The following is a 19,383-nucleotide window of genomic DNA, read 5'->3' as shown; positions in this document are numbered from 1 at the left end:
CGCCCACTTTTTCTCGGGCCAATGGGGAGCGAGGTGAAAGGTCGAAGGGAGGGGGTCAAAGATGAGAGGGCGAAGCTACGGGGCTGATAAAAGCGACCGTGTTCGTCAGTCCAGAGAGTAGTAGAGTCGGAAGGGAACAGAGAGTCAAGACTTCGCGGGCGGTGGAGTTGGCAAGAAGGAGCTGGTCGTCGTGTGCGTTGGAGTCGGAACGGAGGGGACGGAGCTGTGGAGAGGCGGCGAGGGCAGACGAGGGGGTGCTCGCGTCGTGCAGGGAGCTGCTCCCCAGGGAGGCCGACAGCGCGACCTGGCCGAGGTGGAGACGCTCGTCGCGGGACAATAAAAATCCTCTATACCCCGAGCATCAGCAACCCCCTCCTGTTTCCCCCCGCGCTGAGATAGTGCGACCAAGGGGGCCCCTTTCCCACCCCTACCAGACACTGCCCGCGAGGCCCGCGGAGTTGAGGCACCATCGCCGCTCCGCGTCTCATCACCAGACGGGTAGGCCCGACCCGGTCTCGGCCTCAGGCCCGCCTCATCCTTGAGGATATTCTTTCCTTGGTTTTGGGTATGTGTTGTCGGCGCCGTCTGTGAAGTAAAATTGTATAAGTGTTGCCGTGTGCTCGTGTAATCGGTATTAGATCTGCATTGTCGCATTTGCTTTTTGTGTGAATTGAATTGTGTTTTTCTTTTCTGTGTGCTTTTGGTGGAATTGAATATGTGTGCTTTCCGTTCGTCGCGAATAAATGTGCTTTGTGTCGAACTGTTTCCCGCTTCGCTTCGTCATTTCCTTCATTGAATCCTCATCTTGCTTCACGTAAAGGGTTGGTAGTGGGCTGAATACGCCCGATAATTAATCGAACCGTCGAGGTCGACGATAACACCGCTCGGTTATCCCGATAGTACGGAACGGGTCGCTTAAGTGGCCCGTGTCCGAAGTCGACCTGCGGCGAGGTGCGATCGCCCGGTCTACCCTCCGCGTGGGTACTTAGGTCGAATTTGGCGAGCAACCCTATCCCACGCGGGGGCTGATTGGCTCGATCGCGGTGAGACCGAAAGGTCCACCCGTGACTGGTTCCGGGCATTAGTCCGCGAGGGTCACGACTGGATTGTCCGTCCGGTGGGCGACGTGCCGCGATTCGAGTTACGTGGCCGTCAGCACGCCGGCGGGCGCGAAATACCGCAACAATATATATATATATATATATATATATATATATATATATATATATATATATATATATATATATATATATATATATATATATATATATATATATATATATATATACACATATATATATATATATATATATATATATATATATATATATATATATATATATATATATATATATATATATACACACATACATATATATAGATATATATATCCTCAGTCGTGTGTTCATCTTGTCCCACCTGACTACACACGTACACGACATACAATAAAACAAGTGACTTTTTGTGTGCATTGTTTCAGAGTCGTGAGACATATGATGAGAGAGTCGACCTCACAGATGCTCGACCTGGCGCAGTACTCCTTGTTCGCCTTTCTTCAAAAATTGCACGCAGAGGCCGGAAAAGTGCTTGGAGCAAACCTGTGACCGTCACACCTTGGATAAGTATGGTAGATACACGTGGAGACGGGCGCAGTGTCTCCGGGATGCAATCACCATGGGCTTTGTTGAAAAAACGGCGACAAGGATCAAAGAAGAGTGCATAGTGGAACAGGTTTCCTTGTAATTCCTGAGTGCATAATGCAACAAGTGTAATCCTTAGTAGACTTTGTTGTTTTGTAACTGCAGTTTCAATTGTTGCTTGTATATTATAGAATGACAAACACCAATAAAGTTTCATGATTGTTGACATTGAAAATTCTCATTCATTTTTGTTGACGAAGCACCGACTTGCTTATACTGCATCGTATAATTGTTTGACAATTTGTCAACATAACTGTAACACTTGTTCTTCTGAAAGGTTTAACTCATCAGGTGAAATATTTTCATTTCGGCAGGTAAAGATTATTCACTAATCCAAACGACTATGTTAAGCATGATCTTTTCAATCCTCATAAATCGCAATCTACCTCCTCCCATTTTCTTGCATGTTGCTATGTTTCCCAAAGTGTTACTGTCTTTGTTTCATTTCCAGGTGTCTCCTCTAACACCTGACATCACATGTGCTGCAAATGGCGTCCCCAAATGAAAAACTACAACGTGTTGTCTGGTACGTGGAGAACAAGTCGGCGACGCGGGTTCACCGAAGCTTCCGGATGACCTATGGAAGGCAGCCACCATAAAAATATAAAACGATTCGTGAGTGGAACAATAGGTCGATGGAGAACGGTAGAATCCTGCAGAGGAAGGGGGCATGCCCGGCCAAAAAGAAGCGGTGAGGATGTCGAACACGTCCGTGAGTAGTTTGAGCGCAGTCCTCATAAGTTCATTCAGATTTGGTTGATTTTGACAAAAAAATAGTTAAGAAACACTCACTTGCAGCAAACTGCATCGTTGTTCATCCATTCTATTTTTATTTATTTATTCCGGTTTGAATTTGGAACAGTAATTTGTGGACACTCAGTATTTCAGATCAACCTCCCAACCTCCATGCATGTAAATCGGTTTGTCGTCCATCACGAAGTCTTTGCTTTAAGATCTCCGGAGGTTATTCAGTATAATTATGCCTGATGTTGGCTTTATGGTTAGATTGGTGGGCTTTGGATCCTCGGGTCCTGAGTTCAAATCCCGCTCAGCTGTTGAATTGATACCAGGTGGGGTTGACTCTGCCTGTTATCCTTCCGAGGTCGGCAAAATGAGTGTCAGCTTGCTGGTATCCTGTGTCGGAGTGGCGACCCGTCCAGGATTGTGCCCAATAGCCGAGGAGACTGCTTAAGCAGTACCAACACTCTGCACAGAGTATGGTCCCAATCTCCTCTCCTATTCAGTTTAATTGAGTAAAGGGACAGTTTCAATTTTCCCCTCTATAGAGATTCATTCATTACCTGTAATGATTTTTTATGATTCCGAGAGGGAGGCATTAAGTGTTCTCTTGGTGTCTGTGGTGTCCTACTTTTTGAAGAATAATTTTTCCATTATTTATTTTTAACTAGCAAATAACGCCTCTTTGCTGATGGGAATACTAAAGTGGGGGGGGGGGGAGAAAAAGAGGGGGAAGAGAAAGTGAGGGGTGGTGGAGCAAGAAGGGAGGGAGAGTGAAGGGTGGGGGAAGGGAAGGCAGCGAGAGGTGAGAGGAAGGGAAGGCAGATGTGTGGTGGAGTCTTAATTACGATTCATACTGGCTCATCAAAATGCTTCTGCATAGAATAACAGTGAAGATAGAAACAAAGTAATGTGTGAAATCCATTTTCGACCAGTTATACTATAAATACCGTCCAGAGACAAACACCGCCCAGACACATCCGGAGACAAGCACCGCCTGGACACGTATAGAGACAAACACCGCCTGGACACATCCGGAGACAAACAAACAGTGTCCAGAGATAAACAACGCCCAGACGCAATCGGATTAACACTCTGCCCGGACTTGTCCGGAGCTAAGCTGTCCGGAGCCAAACACTGCCCAGCCATGTTCGGAGACAAACACAAATACGTCTGGAGACAAACACCGCTCGGCCAGGTCTGGAGACAAACACCACCCGGACACTTTCAGAGACAAACGATGCCCAGACATGTCCTGAGACAAACGATGCCCAGACATGTCCTGAGACAAACAATGCCCAGACACGTCCGGCAACAAACTCCATCCGGAGACACACTCTGTCCGGACACGTACGGAGACAAATACCACCCGGAGATAAACACCGCCCAGACATAATTACTGCCTGAACACGTCTGGAGGGAGGAGAGAGATGTGTGGGAGGGTTCTGCTCTGTATTAGGTGGGGGTGGAGTGAGGATGGGACAGAGAGTGAGATAGAGGTGGGTGGAGGGAGGAGAGTTCGCAGAGAGAAAATGTTATGCTTTATGAACACACACACACACACACACACACACACACACACACACACACACACACACACACACACACACACACACACACACACACACACACACACACACACAATTAGTGCTTGGCCGATATCGGCAATTCTTCAGGAATCGTCAGATTGGAGTCTGTGTGATTACACACTACAGTACGTACTGTATACAACCCAAAAACCTTGAGTAGCTTTCACTCTTGTTTTGGTGGAATTTCAATAACACATTTATTAAAACAATGTTGCAAACAATGTTTCATGGAGATGTGCATAAACATGAATCTTTATAAACAGCTGCCAATCGTCATCTGATGAGTGGAAAAACATTTGGCTCTGGAATTTAGAAAACACGTTAATTCGGCAAACGGCTCGGAAATCGGGTGTTGTCAAATATATTTTGCTTTGAAACTCACAAAGAGAAACCACATGTAACCTTTGTAAATCATGGACCGCTACCTTGTAGCAACTGCCAACTGTACATCCCGATCGGGATCCAATTGTACCGCTATCGACTGTAGGGCACTCAGCAAGCGGCTGTGGCTGGCCAAGATGTGGCTGTATAGCATAGAGGATCCCTTTAACTTTAAAGCTGGTTTCCACCGTGCCTGCAGCAGTTACAGTTTAAGAAACAAAATGAATTCGTTCAAAATATGATTTTATCCACAAAAAGGTTCTGTTTAACATAGATCAACCCTGGAGACATTGCAAAATTTAATTGCCTGTGAAATAAATATTGCAATAATCCGCCATGTTGCCTGCTCATCTGTGCACGCATCACGTGGTACATCGGTTTGCGGTCCGTGCAAACGTTATAACTTTTGTTTAAAGCGTCCGTTTTTCACCAGATTTGCTTTGATTTCCGGTAGAGCACCAAATGAAACCTCCAAAAATATACACACAGATCTGGCAGACGCTATGGATAGGCAGTCCCTCTGGGGGACAGGGCGTGAGGTCTAGCAGTGAATGCATTAAATCATCCAGCTCAATAAAGCTGGTTAATTTTGGCACATTCCTAAATCTTTTGTTCACTCGATATAATTCTCCAAACAGTAGAAAAAGACAAGTTTAATGCTTTGGAAATTTCACATTTGTTTGCGTATGTATGGAGGAGTAGGGAACATAACCTTGCTTGCTTAAAGTAAATAGGTATATCGGCTTCGTTGTAAGACCCAATATTTGTTTAAATTATCTGATTTCACAACAGATTTCGACATTTATTTAGTCCGGATGATATCCGATCCATAAAAATTAAATATTCTTTCGATGATGTACTTTAATTAGTCCGTGAGAGTAGATCATGGAAAATCACATCGTTTAATGCATGAAATTGCTCCAAGCTCTTGATTTGAAAACTATAGTACTTACAAAAGCGAAAGCGATGTCCACAACCAATTCTTAGCTATGATGAACAGGCATTGACTAATATGAGTGAGGAAAGTGGAAAAAAAATTAGCATTAAGAAATTGTTGCGGCAAGTCAAGGCATGGTTGAGCAGGCCAAAAAACATGGCGGCTTCAGACCCAGCAAGGTTATCCAGGAAACGCCTTCAAACCCCAATGAAAGTGGTGGCCGAGGATGGTGCCAGATAAAGGCTATAATTAAATAAGGCCGTTAATTATCTTCAAAAGGAGTGTTTTAACTAACCCAAACAGCCAATTTTCAGTCGTGCACTTCCTTGGAGGTTTCTTATTATGTATGCAAAGTTTCAGGCTGCTTGGTTTTATGGTTTTGGAGTTATGGAGGAGATAAACACACTGACACACACACACACACACACACACACACACACACACACACACACACACACACACACACACACACACACACACACACTTATTAGTATAGACTATTTAAATGCCAAATACAATGATTTCATTTTCAACTCCAGTACTGTATTTAATATTTTCAATTATTTAAATATTTCTCAATTTTTTTTTATTTAATTTTTCAAACATTCCATTTTTTATTATTTTTGTTCTCAGAGGAGGCATTGTGTGTTTTGAGTCTTGGTGTCCTTTTTGGAAGAAAATAAACTACATTTGTTTTCAATATGTAACAGAATTTCAAGTGCTACCAATTGGCTAATACATTATTACGAGTTGGCGATACTGGGAAACATCAGCGATCTCCAATCGCAACCCTCTAGTTTGTAAGTGATTGTCATTGATTTGTAATTTTCAAGTTCAAGGTATTTTGAGGAATATTTACTTTTGATCGTTTCTAAATAAACAGTTTTCAAGTCTTCCCTTTGCTAAACTCAGGACTGGTGTAAATGAGGAGTGAAATCTTTTCCTCCTTTCAAAGGAAGCCGTCCTCTTCGTACAATGGATGCAAGCATGAAAATATCAGTGAAGAACTTGGGAAACCCAGAAAACCCACACAGATCTTTTATGGTATTTAAAAGGTGAGGAAATAAGACAAATTGGATATAGTATGAATATACTTTATATATATATATATATATATATATATATATATATATATATATATATATATATATATATATACATCAGGTTCGTGAGATTACAGATATGTAGCAGTTGTGATGTATAACAGACAATGGGCCAAGGGGGAGTTTTGCTTGGAGGAACTTGGGGAAATAACTGTTAATGATAAAGAGAGAACAAAAATAACTCTGTGGGGGAGAACACTACAGGAAAGTGAGTGGAGGTGAGGGGCATTTGGGGAATAGAGAGAGTGAATTTAAGGAAGGAAGAGGTGTTCTGGTGCTGTAGCAACATTTCCTGTATTTCTTAACCCCCTGGAACTGTGATGTTTGTTTTGCACAATGCATTGTTAGGCACCTTTTGGGGCTGTAAAGATAGCTTAAAGGTAAGCACACTCACCTTTGAACTGTGTTGCCTGGGTTCAAATCTTCACTCAGTTATTATATAATTGTCATCATTGTGTTTTACACGCAGGACGATACATCAACGTGTGTCCCGTCCATTGGGTAGGATGTTCAATTGGAAGACGCATTGCGAGCACTGGTTGTCGTTCGACATTAAATATCCCAACCATGTTGTTCATGAAGAGTAGGCGAGCCATTGCCAGCATCCTGAACGAATTACAAAAGAACAGTTGGTCAGTTTATGAAAGACTTTGGGCAAAAATGTCCCCCAGCCAACCCCCACGAGAAGGTGTGAATAATTGGGGCAATTCAAGTAGTTATAGATTTTTTTATGCACCTTTTACCCCAAGGTGAGGTGGTAATGCTTTGCCTTTTCAGGATCAGAAGCTGTCGTGACGTGTTCTTTTTTCCTGGAATTTTATAATTTCCTGGATCTGAGTCATATCACACTTTTAAGTGTTATGGAGGTCGGGCAGTGTTGAGGAAATTTACCGTTCATATTTTTAGTAATCATCACGATTCCATGAACGCTTTGTTTCAAGCCATTAAAACGCTTGAACTTCTCAATAATATAACAATGTGATTTGAAATGGAAGTTGTTTCCATATTGGTCACCAAAGGTGATTTGGTGAGAATTTTTTTTCAAAAGCTATATTTTCCTTGTCGGGGATTTTGAATCCAGGACACACCCTTCTTCGGTTGACACGTAAGTGTGCATGCCAACAGTGAGTCAGTGGAATGTATACTGAAAAGAAGAACGCCTTTTTTTTGTTTTATCTCCAATGAGGAAAACCTTAACTTATTGTGTGCCAGAACTCTCCACTGTGCAGAAGAAACAGCCTCAGCTCTATTCCGAGCAACCTAGGTCTTCGGATAGAAACAGATCACAGTTTCAGCCCCAATTCCACTACTGCTCAGTTATCCGGGACCAACAGCAGGTCGGACAACAACCATACTACTCCCACCCCCAGGTTGCCACTTACACCGAATCAAAAAAACAACTCACCCATTCATTTCACCTCTCTGAATGACGTTACACACTCTCTAGGCGGACCGAACACCAAAAAAAGGGCGCAAAAAAGATTCAGGTTAAGCGCACAAAAAAATTCCCCCTTTCAACCCCGGCCCCCACGAGGAAATTCTGTACGTATATATGTGAGTTAGTCTGAAAATCATGGAGAAAAAACAAACAAACAAAGCTGGCCCAATCTCCACCAGATTTTTCATACTTGCTGGAAGTTCCCAGGGTAATGTCATGGCCTATGGGTCCAACCACCCCCACCCCACCCCCGCAAGGCAATTCTCCGTATGCATGCTTGTATGGCTGAAAATCAAGGAACTGACATTAAACAAGGAAATTAGGCCATTTGGCTTCTTATTTTTTTGCCAAATGAGGCAAGAAACAAAATTTTCCAGCGTTCCTAATTATCGCTCACTGTTCATGGTATCTCTAGACTTTTGGCCTGGATTGCATTTTTCATGATCAGCCCAGTAATGACAGTTGTGGTGCTTAATTAAGCCACCAACATGGAATATAGCTTCACCAGTCCACAGAATATTGTTATAAACAATTCTGGACAATCATCCTTCCAGGACAGAATAATTTCTGAGAATTCCATGTGGATATCACAGACTTCAGGATACAATTTGACATCATGCGGTTTCCATACACGGTAATTCAGTTCCCTTTTCAACACAGTGTAAATTGTGTAACGTGTCGAGCCACTTTCTCGGGATGCCTGCCGCACTGGTTTTGTTGGACTTTGGGTGAACATGGCATGCACAAGTTGCACATTTGCTGGTGAACGTGACGTGTATGGTCTCCAAACGGATAGTTTGGTATCCTGAACCAAACCGAAAAATTACGATGACAGATTTTGATGGTCTTCAGGTTGAGGACTGCATTTCTGCCATGCTCATTTCTCCACCACCTTTGAACTGGGACAACTGACTGCCGAACGTCGTACCCTGATGGAATTTGTGCCCATTCTCGTGAAGTCAAACACTCAGCCATGATTGATCACCAGCAAATAAAATAAAATGGAATTGACAAAGAATTATAATTTTACATTAAATGGAAACATGGTATCATCTCAGCATGAGATAAGTGAAAACTGTATTGTAATAGCTTCTCCACTTGAGGAGCAATTTGTACTTGCTTCTCAGACATCCTGTGTGCATGTTTTCACACATATGTGTATTAGTAATCCAGTAATTTTTTTTTCTGGGTGCCCTGCAGGGCAACCATTTCAAGGTTTTGGTTGCCCGGAAAAAAACAATAACAACTGGAAGGGCACTTGGTAGAGCGCATACCTCCGCCATGCAATGCCTGATGCATGAGAACATATTGGGCCAATACATTTTTGAAATATCATGCTACATATCGTTATTGGGCCGATTTCTCAATGGTGAAGAATCACTTTAAAAATTAAATATAAATATATGTGTAAAAATTACGGACCAAGAAGACCAGGGATCAAACCCAAGTCTTCAGGTAAACAATACCTGTACTCTGCCATCTGAGCTATCTGGGTGATCTACTGGCTAAGTGACGCAATTCTTCCACAAATATAAGTGCCACTCTTTTTTTCCCCACTGCTTCTGGGGCACTCACTTCTGCCAACCATCGGAACAGCTCGGGAAGAATTGAATTGCTTAGCTGGTGGGTCACGCAGATAGCTCAGATGGCAGAGCACTGTTGTTGATTCTCACAGGACCTGGGTTATTTTTCTACATATATTTATGATGTTTTTTTCTGTACTGTTCATTTCAAAAAAAAATTATTCTCGTGTCCAGATCCGGATTTGGATCTTCAGCAAAATTGAATGAGTTAATCAAGATCACACACCCAACCTGTCCTCCAAGTTTCGTCCGAAACCGTCCACAATTTTTTGAGATATCGTGCTATATATCAGTTTCACCCTATCTCTCAATGGTGAAGAATCACTTTAAAAATTATCGGATCCAGATACGGATCCAGATCTTCACCAAAATCTTTCATCCTTGTCACAAACCCAACTTGCCCACCAAATTACATCCGGATCCATCCCCAAATTTTTGAGATATCCTGCACACAGACAAAGAAACAGACAGACAGACAGAGAGGGGTGAAAACATAACCCTCTTCACCTTCAGTGGCGGAAGGCAAAAAAATAATATATCGCATGATATTTCAAAAAATATTTGGTCCAATATATTCTCGTGGATCAGGCATTACAGGGCAGTGGTTTGCGCTCCATCGTGTGTCCTTCTAGTTCAAAAATGTATTGGACCTGATATGTTTTAGTTTACACTATATTTACATCCCATTGCACTTAATTTACAGGTTTGGTGTGGTAAGCAACTTTGCAACTTACAATGTATTGAATCCTATTGATCTAAACTTTATAGAATAATTTTGACAGCATCTCGGGTATGTCAGGTGACTGCTGGTGTCACATTAAAAAGAAATGTGTCTGAGGGACAAAACCTATCACTGAGACTCTTTTCGATGTCACTCTTAAAAGGGAAATGATGATACTTTCCAATCCCTGATAATCAGATGACATCTTTTGGCACATATTATGGTTGCCAAGAATGGAGATAAACAATTTTCAGAAGACATACAACAAGATAGAAAATATTTTTAAAAGGGACAAAAAAAACCATACCAGTAAAAACTTAAGGAAAGTCCAAAAGTAGAGGGAGACAAAACAAAGAAAATAAATCTTTCCCAAATCTCAAAAACAAACATTCAAAATTATTGTCATCCATTTCAACATCACGCATGACATCAGCTTTAGCAAAAAAATTGCCTTTCATCAGAAACACTGCAAGATTCATGAGAATAACCATGAGAACTGAAGAAAAGGAATCCTTGTCGTGTTTCGTGAAAAATTCATGAGAAAGACGATGCGCTGGTCCGGCGCTGCTCTGGACTTATGGCGCATGTTCCCATACCTGACCTGACCTCACCTGAATAGTCAATAGTCAAGAGGAAAAAAAAAAAAAGAAGAGAAAAAGTTTTGAAATCCAGCATGCATTGCCCCCCTCCAAAAAAAAAGAAGAAAGGCAGGAAGTGGCAGAAACAGTTGGATGCAATTCGGTTGTTAAAATTTGATTGATGAGCCCCATCTCCTGCTGTGCACCCCTTATTCACAGCAGCAGCAGCAGTGTGGTTTTCTGGCATGGTTCTATTCATGAAAACGAACATGAGCTAAGACGACATAAGGAAAGTGGAAGCATTCTGCCTTTTACTGTGAGGGGGGAAAACCCAACTTGTGAGTCTCTTTTAACTCATCTTTTCAGTAAGAGAAGTACCATGAAATAGTAGAAAATAGTTGTAGCGCAATAAAACAAAAAAAAAAAACAACTCCATGAGTCTGGCATTAACAGTAATTGAACAGGAGAAGAATTAATCATTGTTTTTACACAGGACCAGATGACCAAGGCAGTGGGAGTGTGGTGGGTGGGTGAAGCAGGTGATGAAGATTATATTAATATTACTTGTTTACTTCTTGCTTCTAATCTTTCATTTTTCATTTTCATCTTCCCAATCCTTCATAATAGTTAATCTCACATACACTTGGCAGATATTTAATTAATACACTCTCATGAATGATACACCTCTTTTGTCCCCTTCCAACAAATGGAATGTACCCATAATTTGCATAAGCAAATAAACTTGACCAAGCACTTGCCCTGCAATATGCGACAGCTTGTCTGTCTGTCTGTCTGTCTGTCTGTCTCTCTCTTTCTCTCTCTCTCTCCCCTTCTGTCTCTCTTGATCTCTCTTGATAGATATCGATCTCTTTCTCTATCTCTCTTCCCACCTGCTGGCCGTTTGAACAGGTGGAGAGGTTTGCGCTCCACCGAGTGTCCTTCTAGTTTCTGTTTGGTTTTCTTGGAGTTCAAATGAACATTTTTTGATTTTCTACTCCTGTTTTTCTCCTCTCCCAAAAGTCAAAAAACAAAAAAAAGTCTCCCTCCCTCTTCCCTTCCTTATGTTTATCTTTCTTTCTGCTCTTAAAATATGGAAAGTCATTTTATGAAGCAAGATATATTTATTGGAAACATGATCCGTCGATTGGGGCAAGTTTCAATGATCGAACCTAATCGATCCATGATGGCTGTTTATTGCACACCACTTCTTCCCAATCCCACATCTCGGCGATGCATGGCGACATCGCTGGACACCAAATTAAGGGAGTACTCAGTTGTCACTCCGTTTTCTTGTTTATGTATTTGTTTGTCCGGGTGATATCTCAGATTTCCTTTGAGCTAGGAAGCTGAACTCTGGGGACAAAAGTGAAGATGTGCTTTGGCAAAACCGTTTTTTAATTTTTTTATTAATCAATTAATTGATTGATTACTTAATTATTATCGGTTTATTAATTACTTATTCAATTTTCTTTCTCATCCTGGCAATATCTCGGTCATCTTTAGGCAAGGAAGGTGATATTTGGACACGACGGTGAACAAGTGATTTGGCTATCAAGGGGATTTTTGATTTATTGATGAATCAATTAATTATTTGATTTTTCGATTAATTACTTAATTTTCAAAAAGTTACAGATTCGGATGAAACAGAAGTGGTTTAGGTATGCTATTAGCCGATTGATTAAGAAATTATTTATTTTACGATTATTATTTATTTATTTCATGATGCAATTAATCAATCAATAATTATACACCGCTCCCTCCCAATTCCGTCTCCATGTGTTGCAAGGCGGCATCCCCGGGTGGCGAAGGCGCCCCGGCGATGTCGTGCACTTGAGGATTTGTTATTTATTTATTTGCCATGGGGGCGGTGTACTTTGAATGTACCTTGACTTGTTTTGATTATTTTTCGAAAAATTAGACAGGTTGGACCCTTGACCTTTTCGAGAGAGGAGGGAGGGAGAGTGAGGAGGGGTGGGGGAAGGGAAGGCAGTGAGAGTTGAGAGGAAGCGAAGACAGATATGTGGTAGAGCATTAATTACCATTCACACTGTCTCATCAAAATGGTTCAACATCGAATAACAGTGAAGATGGATACAAAATAATGTCTGAAATCAATTTTCTATCAGTCATACAATAAACACGGCCCAGAGAAAAACACCGTCCAGACATGTCTGGAGATAAATGCAGTCTTGAAACAAACACAGTCCAGACACAAACACCGCCTGAAGACGAACACCGCCCGGACATGGCCGGAAACAAACTCCCGTCCAGACATCAACACTGCCCAGACACGTTCGGAGGCAAACACAAGCTGGATGCATCTGGAACCAAGCTGTCCAGAGACAAACACCATCTGGACGCGTCCGGAGACAAACTCCCATCCATACATAAACACCACCCAGACTTATCAGAAGGCAAGCACCCGTTCGGACATAAACACCACCAGGACACGTCCGGAGCTAAGCTGTCTGGAGACAAACACCACCCAGACACATCCGGAGACAAACACCATCCGGACATAATAACCACCCAGGCATATCCAGAGAGAGATAGAGATAGAGATAGATATAGATATGTGGGAGGGTGCTGCTCTGTATTCGGCAGGGGTGGAGCAAGGATGGGACAGAGAGAGAGAGACACAGGTGGGGGAGGGGAGTTATCAGAGAGATAATTAATGTAAATGTCTTCAGGAATCAGTAGATTGATGTCAGTGTGATTACTGACTACAGTGCATAATGTATACAACCCAAAAACCTTGAGTAGCTTTCACCCTTGTTTTGGGGAAATTTCAATAAACAAATTATAAAAACAACATTTCATAATAGACTTTTCAGGGAGATATGCATAAACATGAATCTTTATAGCGAACGACGTGAGCTTAATACTTAACGCGTGCACGTGAGAGAATAGGAAACAACAACAACAACAACAACAACACAATAGCCCTGGCTATTTGGAATCCTTGTCGTTAGCTTTGACTTTTTGCTTCCGGTTGTTGTTAAACGCTGTGCGGTGCATAAACACGATTGGGTTTTATTTCTATCTTGTGAATATTACTTAACGCGTGCACATGAGAGAATAGGAAACAACAAAAACAACACAATACCCTGGCAATTGTGAATCCGTGTCGTTGGCTATGACCCTTTTGCTTCCGTTTTTGTTTTGTTTCTGGTTTTTTTTTGTTTCCGGTTTTTGTCATGGGGAATGATGCATGCCGGGAGATCATGACCGGAAGTGTTTATTTATTTCTTCAATTATTTTTTCCCAAAGTTAATTTTATTCTTCCGAAAGTGATTTTTTTTCATGACAGGAAGTGTTTATTTTGTATTTAACATTACTGGGAGTGATTTTGAATCTCTTTCCGGAACTTTTAATTTATTTTATTCTTGACCAGAAGTGATCGTTTATTTATTTATTTATTCAATTATTTTTTTCCCAAAGTTAATTTTAATAAAGATATCTCCCGCATCATCAAAAAATATTTTTTAATCATGATTTACATTATTTGATCGCTGATCCCGAATCCAGGCCGAAGTAACCGGAAATTGCGTCAAAATCATCAGCTGTGCGGCGCTTACACGTACCACGGTCTAGTTGGCAAGTGTACAGTTGTGAACAAGTTTTATGTAAAGTCAGAAGCAAATGTAAGAAGAATTCTACGTTCGCTTCTAGGCTTTGCCTATTCCATATTATATGTCATCAAATATATTTTGCTTTGAAACTCACAAAGAGAAACCAAATAACCTTTGTAAATCATGGACCGCTACCTTGTAGAAACTGCCGACTGTACATCTCGATCGGGACATGAACTGGTAGTCCGGCAGATATGTGAAAAAAATGTGCCTTTAGTGATACAAGCATGAAATTTGGCACACTGCTCGGGCAGTATCTTACAAAGATTTTTGGATATAGGGACATTCCAGATTCTTCCCAGAGCCAAAATGGCGGCCATTTTACAAAATAGCCGATTTTGTGTTGTACAAGGAGGATACATGTGGATACAACTATATTTAAGAAGCATACCAGTGGTTTTATTTAACTAAATATAGATTCTAGCAAATAAGAAATAGCAAATAAAGGTGACAAAGCGTGAATAAACCATTTATTTGGTGCATTTTTGCACTTTTGGACGGTTTTCTACAACAAACTCTTCAAAAAACTGTTATCAAGCACCATGGAATGACTGTTGTTCATTTAACACTCTTGAACTCAGAGGAAGTGCTTCTGTTTGATCCTAACATCAACTTACAGAGTCAAAATTATACAGTGGAACCTCTAGATCCAGGTAACAGAGTCTACTATGATGCATGGATACATGTGTACATGTTACATAATTATCATCTGTGATCTCTCTTGTCCGAGTTCTACTCTTTTGTACACTCCCCACCACAGTGACAGAGCTGTGCACTGGAGTGCAGCGTTGACACACTTGCACTGTCCTCTGCATCCCTTTTTGCAGCCACACTTTAGTAGTTGCCGACATGCCTCAGTTGCCTCTGGGAGGGTTGTCCAGTATATGTCCCAGCCATTATCGGTGTGAACCCACCCCCAGTCACTGGGCGATGGGAGCTCTGGTGTGGACACCATCATCTGGCCCCAACAGTAGCCGGCTTGGTAGGTAGCTCTCTTGATGTGCTGTTTCAGGGCTTCACGAGTTGGTGGGAGAGCATCTATTGATCTGCCATTCTGGGTGAACAGATGCTTGCTACACTCATTGACATGTTCCTGGCTACTGGTGCGATCATAGAGCACAACAACAACAAAACGCTCCAGTGCATCCATATGGTCATCTACGGCTGAAGGAGTTGGCGTGGCAGCCAAGGCACAGAATGCTGCAGTGACATCAGTAACCTCATTACAGGCTTTCCAGGTTTCCCATGCTTTTTTCTTCCCCCTGCCTCCGAAGCTTGAAACGGTGTCGCATCCAGTGAGGGCATGGAAGAATGGCAAACCTCGACACTTGTTAGGTCCCGGTGCCACAGACATCTCGTGAGTTGCCAAGAACCTGAAGTTCTTTCCTGTGCCAAAAGCAACCCAGAGCTCATCAATGTCCAGATGTCCAGCTGCTGTCACCGCAAGGACCACGACATCAGTGTCTACTGTACGGATCGACACTTTGCTGTATCCCTGCCTCACAGCGTCTTCAGCATGGAGTAGCATTCTTGTGTCAGCCTCTTCATGGCTACAAGGGGCAAGACCAGCAACATCTCGGGCAGGCTTGTGCTCCTCCATGTCCGGAAAACATGTCATGATCCGGTGCTTGAGTTTGGTCGAGTGAACATGTCCAGTCAAGACTGTTCCAAGCTGTGTCAGCCGGTTGTTGTACAGACTTGTTAGGTCTGCCAGCTTGAACACTGGTGCCACAATAGCGTCCATGCGGGCATCATCGATGTAGGACACCAGTTCTCCGAGAGCTATGCCATGATTGATATCATCCTGGTCATCCAAGGTTCTCTTTGTGTCCCTTGCTTTGTTATAGAGGGAAACCAGACACTTCACATGGTACAGGGCATCTTGCGCCATCATATATCCAGCACTCAGTTTAGCAATAAGTGGCTTGTCTTCTAGTTTCAGAGCACATTTCCTGACTCATCTGTCCAGGTCAAAGGTAGAAGCTTTGCGCAAAGACTCATTACCTGCTGGCTTCTCACAAAAGAAACACGTTTCGAGCAGTGACTCTGTGCGGTCCACACTCTGACGGGTATACTTTCGTGTCACGCCTTCAGTATCCCCACTGGTTGTATTCCTCTTCTCTGCCGAAATCAATTGAGTTTTGTTGTATTGTAGTCTGCACGAATCATGCCACTCAGCCCTGTGGTGCTGGAAGGTGGACTCAATACCCTCACCATCGTCCAAGTGGGACATGTCGAGAGATTTAGGCAAGCAGTCGATCTCACTGAACCTGAGGAGGTTGTCTGCCAGAGTCTGGTATCCAGACCCTCCTGTGCTTCGCTTGAAGTCAGCTGGACAATGAAGAGGCTCAGTGGTGTCCATCTGACACAGCACAAATAGGTTCCAGTCTGTCTGGTTAATTGATGTAACAGATGTACTTGGCCCTCACTGCTGGGGGTCTAATAGTTTGAAATGCTTGGCCATTGTCTTGAACCACCACCAATCAGTCACTGTAAAATTGGGAAGAACCACCACAAAGCAGGGGATTAGTCTTTGGGTACACTACAGTGGAGTTATCACCTGAAAACAGAATAGCAGAGTTAAAATGTTTTCAACTACGAACCCCAGCCCAGAGGAGATGCAAAAATACACAATGGCGATCTTGGGTGATTGTCACTCGATGTCCCCAATAGGCCACCATACATTATTTCTTTGCGCTGGACAGGACCATGTTAAACCCAAATCAATATGAACACACCATTGTAGTTTGAACATTTCTATTATGCAATCATGAAAATTAATACAGTGAGTACATCAATCTCGATTTCGCAAATTTATGCATTTAATCGCGACATTGCCAGCTACCAGTATGTAATTAATAATGGAAATATTCATGGAGTCTAAGTTCCTTTCACCAAATTTGATTTTTCATCTATTTATATTTCCAGAAACAATATTCAGGTAACATTCACATGCATGATCAAATTGCAGAGCTCTTGTTCCAGCCATGCATTATTGCGATGGTAAACTGTTATCTGTGTCCCTCATAGACCACCGTAGATGCATTTTTTAGTCAAATATGAAGTAGATAATGAAGCATGTGCATACTAGTTGATAATAATCATATTATACTCACGACATTGTGTTTTGCACCAAGCACATATGACTTTGCTGACCTTGTAGGCAGAATTTGTTATTCGTGGCAGCCATTTTGTAAAATGACCACCATTTTGACCCTCGGGGTAATCTGGAATGTCCCTATATCCAAAATGTTTCCTAAGGCTATGCTATAACTGTGTACCAAATTTCATGCTTGTATCATCAAAGGCACAAAACTACCCAAATATTTCACATATCTGCCGGACTATGTACCACAATTGACTGTAGGGAACTTGGCAAGTGGCTGAAGCACTCAATCAAGCACTCTAATTGACTTCCGGTTCCGGGTTTGGAGCGTCGAGAGGTCTCCTGAGGAGCTCTCTGCTGACGATCTCAAAGATAAGTTTCCGGTCGTTATTTGTCCCGTTTTAACTTTATTTTTCTCACCTACATGTTACTGTGTGTTCCTAGTTCGGTTTTGTTTCAAAAATCATGCGATTTTGTGAGTTTTGAGGCCGAGGCTGAGGCCAACCGGTTCCCCTCGGTGTACGATCGTTTTATTTGTTTTTTCTCCCCATTTCCTTCAATTTCTATCTTCCCCACTTCGAACGTCCCCCATTTCTCCCAACTAATCTCTATTTCTTATCTTCAAAAAAAATTAAAAAAAACCGCCACCTTTCTCCTGAATGTGCTTCTTCTTCTTCATCGACTCTTCTTCTTCCTCTTATTCTTCCTCTTCCTCTTCCTCCTCCTCTTCCTCTTCTTCTTCCTCGATTTTTTTCTACAACACTTCCATGAACTAATCTGTTGAAAACTCCCTCAAACATTAATAATAATAACAAAAACGATATCTTATAATGCTTCATCTTCCTCTCTCACACATGTGGTACTCTTTACTGTTTCATAATGCACTACTCTTCTGCTATTTTAACAGACTGCTCTCATTTCGACCTTTCCTTCATTCCTTGCCTAAAAAATCCAACTGTTACAGCGTTTCTTCTCTCCATTCTCTGGATTCGCCTTTATTGCATCCATCAAGAATTGTGTTAAATCGCATCTCTGACCGAAAAGTTTTGAAAACCGCAGTTTGCTATGAATGTTCGCTTTCTATCAACCATTCTTTTTTTTCCAACTTCAGTGCCAACTCACCCCTCTCACCCCTCACTCTCACTCTCAAAGCAACCATCCCACTCTTCTCCCTCCAAGCCTCCCTCTCACCTCTCTCAAAAATTCCCCCCTCACCTTTGTCCCACCTTTCATCCCCCTCACTCATCCTTCTCAAAGTTGCCCCGCCTCTCATCCACAAAGCTGCCTCCTTCCACTGCCCTCTCACCTCCATCTCTTCACTCCACCTCTTCAAATCCTCAACTGCCTTCTTCCCCATCTCTTGTCCCCCCTCTCCCCCAGTACCACAGAGCCTTTTCTCCTCCTCATCCGACCCCCTCCCCTAGCTATTCTGCAATCCCCCACACTCTTTCAACAACCCTCCTTACCTCCCCTCCTCGTCCCTTGTCTTACCCTCCCCCCCCCCCCCACCCCTGCACCCAAATCCTCCTCCCCTACCTCTTCATTAAAAGTGTGGACCTCAAATATCCGGGGCCTTCACTCAAACCTTTCAGTTCTTTCCATACAGGTTGCCACTGACAAACCAGACATAATCTGCCAAACAGAAACTTTCCTCCCCCAAGACGTGTCTGACTCCCAAGTATCTCTCCCTGGTTACTCCCTCCTCCGGTATGACAGACCTTAGCCTCGTCCTGGTGGAGTAGTTGCTCTCTTCATCAAGGACTCTATTCCTCACTCTCCATGCACTAGTCTCACTCCCCCACACCCCAGGAATACCTCTGGCTACAGCTTCCCTCCACTCCCACATCATGTTTATATGTGTACTGTACCGTCCACCT

General features: G+C 42.5%; 1 protein-coding gene across 3 annotated transcripts in view; it reads left to right on the top strand.

Moving 5' to 3' along the window:
• The window catches only part of LOC147020741 (interleukin-27 subunit beta-like), a 38,463-nt gene extending 36,588 nt beyond the window's left edge, over positions 1 to 1,875 (top strand). For all 3 annotated transcript variants that reach the window (XM_085896352.1, XM_085896351.1, XM_085896350.1), the window contains one exon: positions 1,481 to 1,875. In XM_085896352.1, coding sequence (XP_085752478.1) covers positions 1,481 to 1,723 — 243 coding nt within the window. In that variant the 3' untranslated portion in view covers positions 1,724 to 1,875. The remainder of the gene's footprint in view (positions 1 to 1,480) is intronic.
• Positions 1,876 to 19,383: the final 17,508 nt, after the last annotated feature.

Source organism: Eptatretus burgeri, chromosome 9, assembly GCF_056783735.1.
Source record: "Eptatretus burgeri isolate ZD-2024b chromosome 9, Ebu_testis_v1, whole genome shotgun sequence".
Lineage (NCBI taxonomy): Eukaryota > Metazoa > Chordata > Myxini > Myxiniformes > Myxinidae > Eptatretus > Eptatretus burgeri.
The sequence above is the reverse complement of the archived record's forward strand: the minus strand, read 5'-3'. Positions and strand labels throughout refer to the sequence as shown.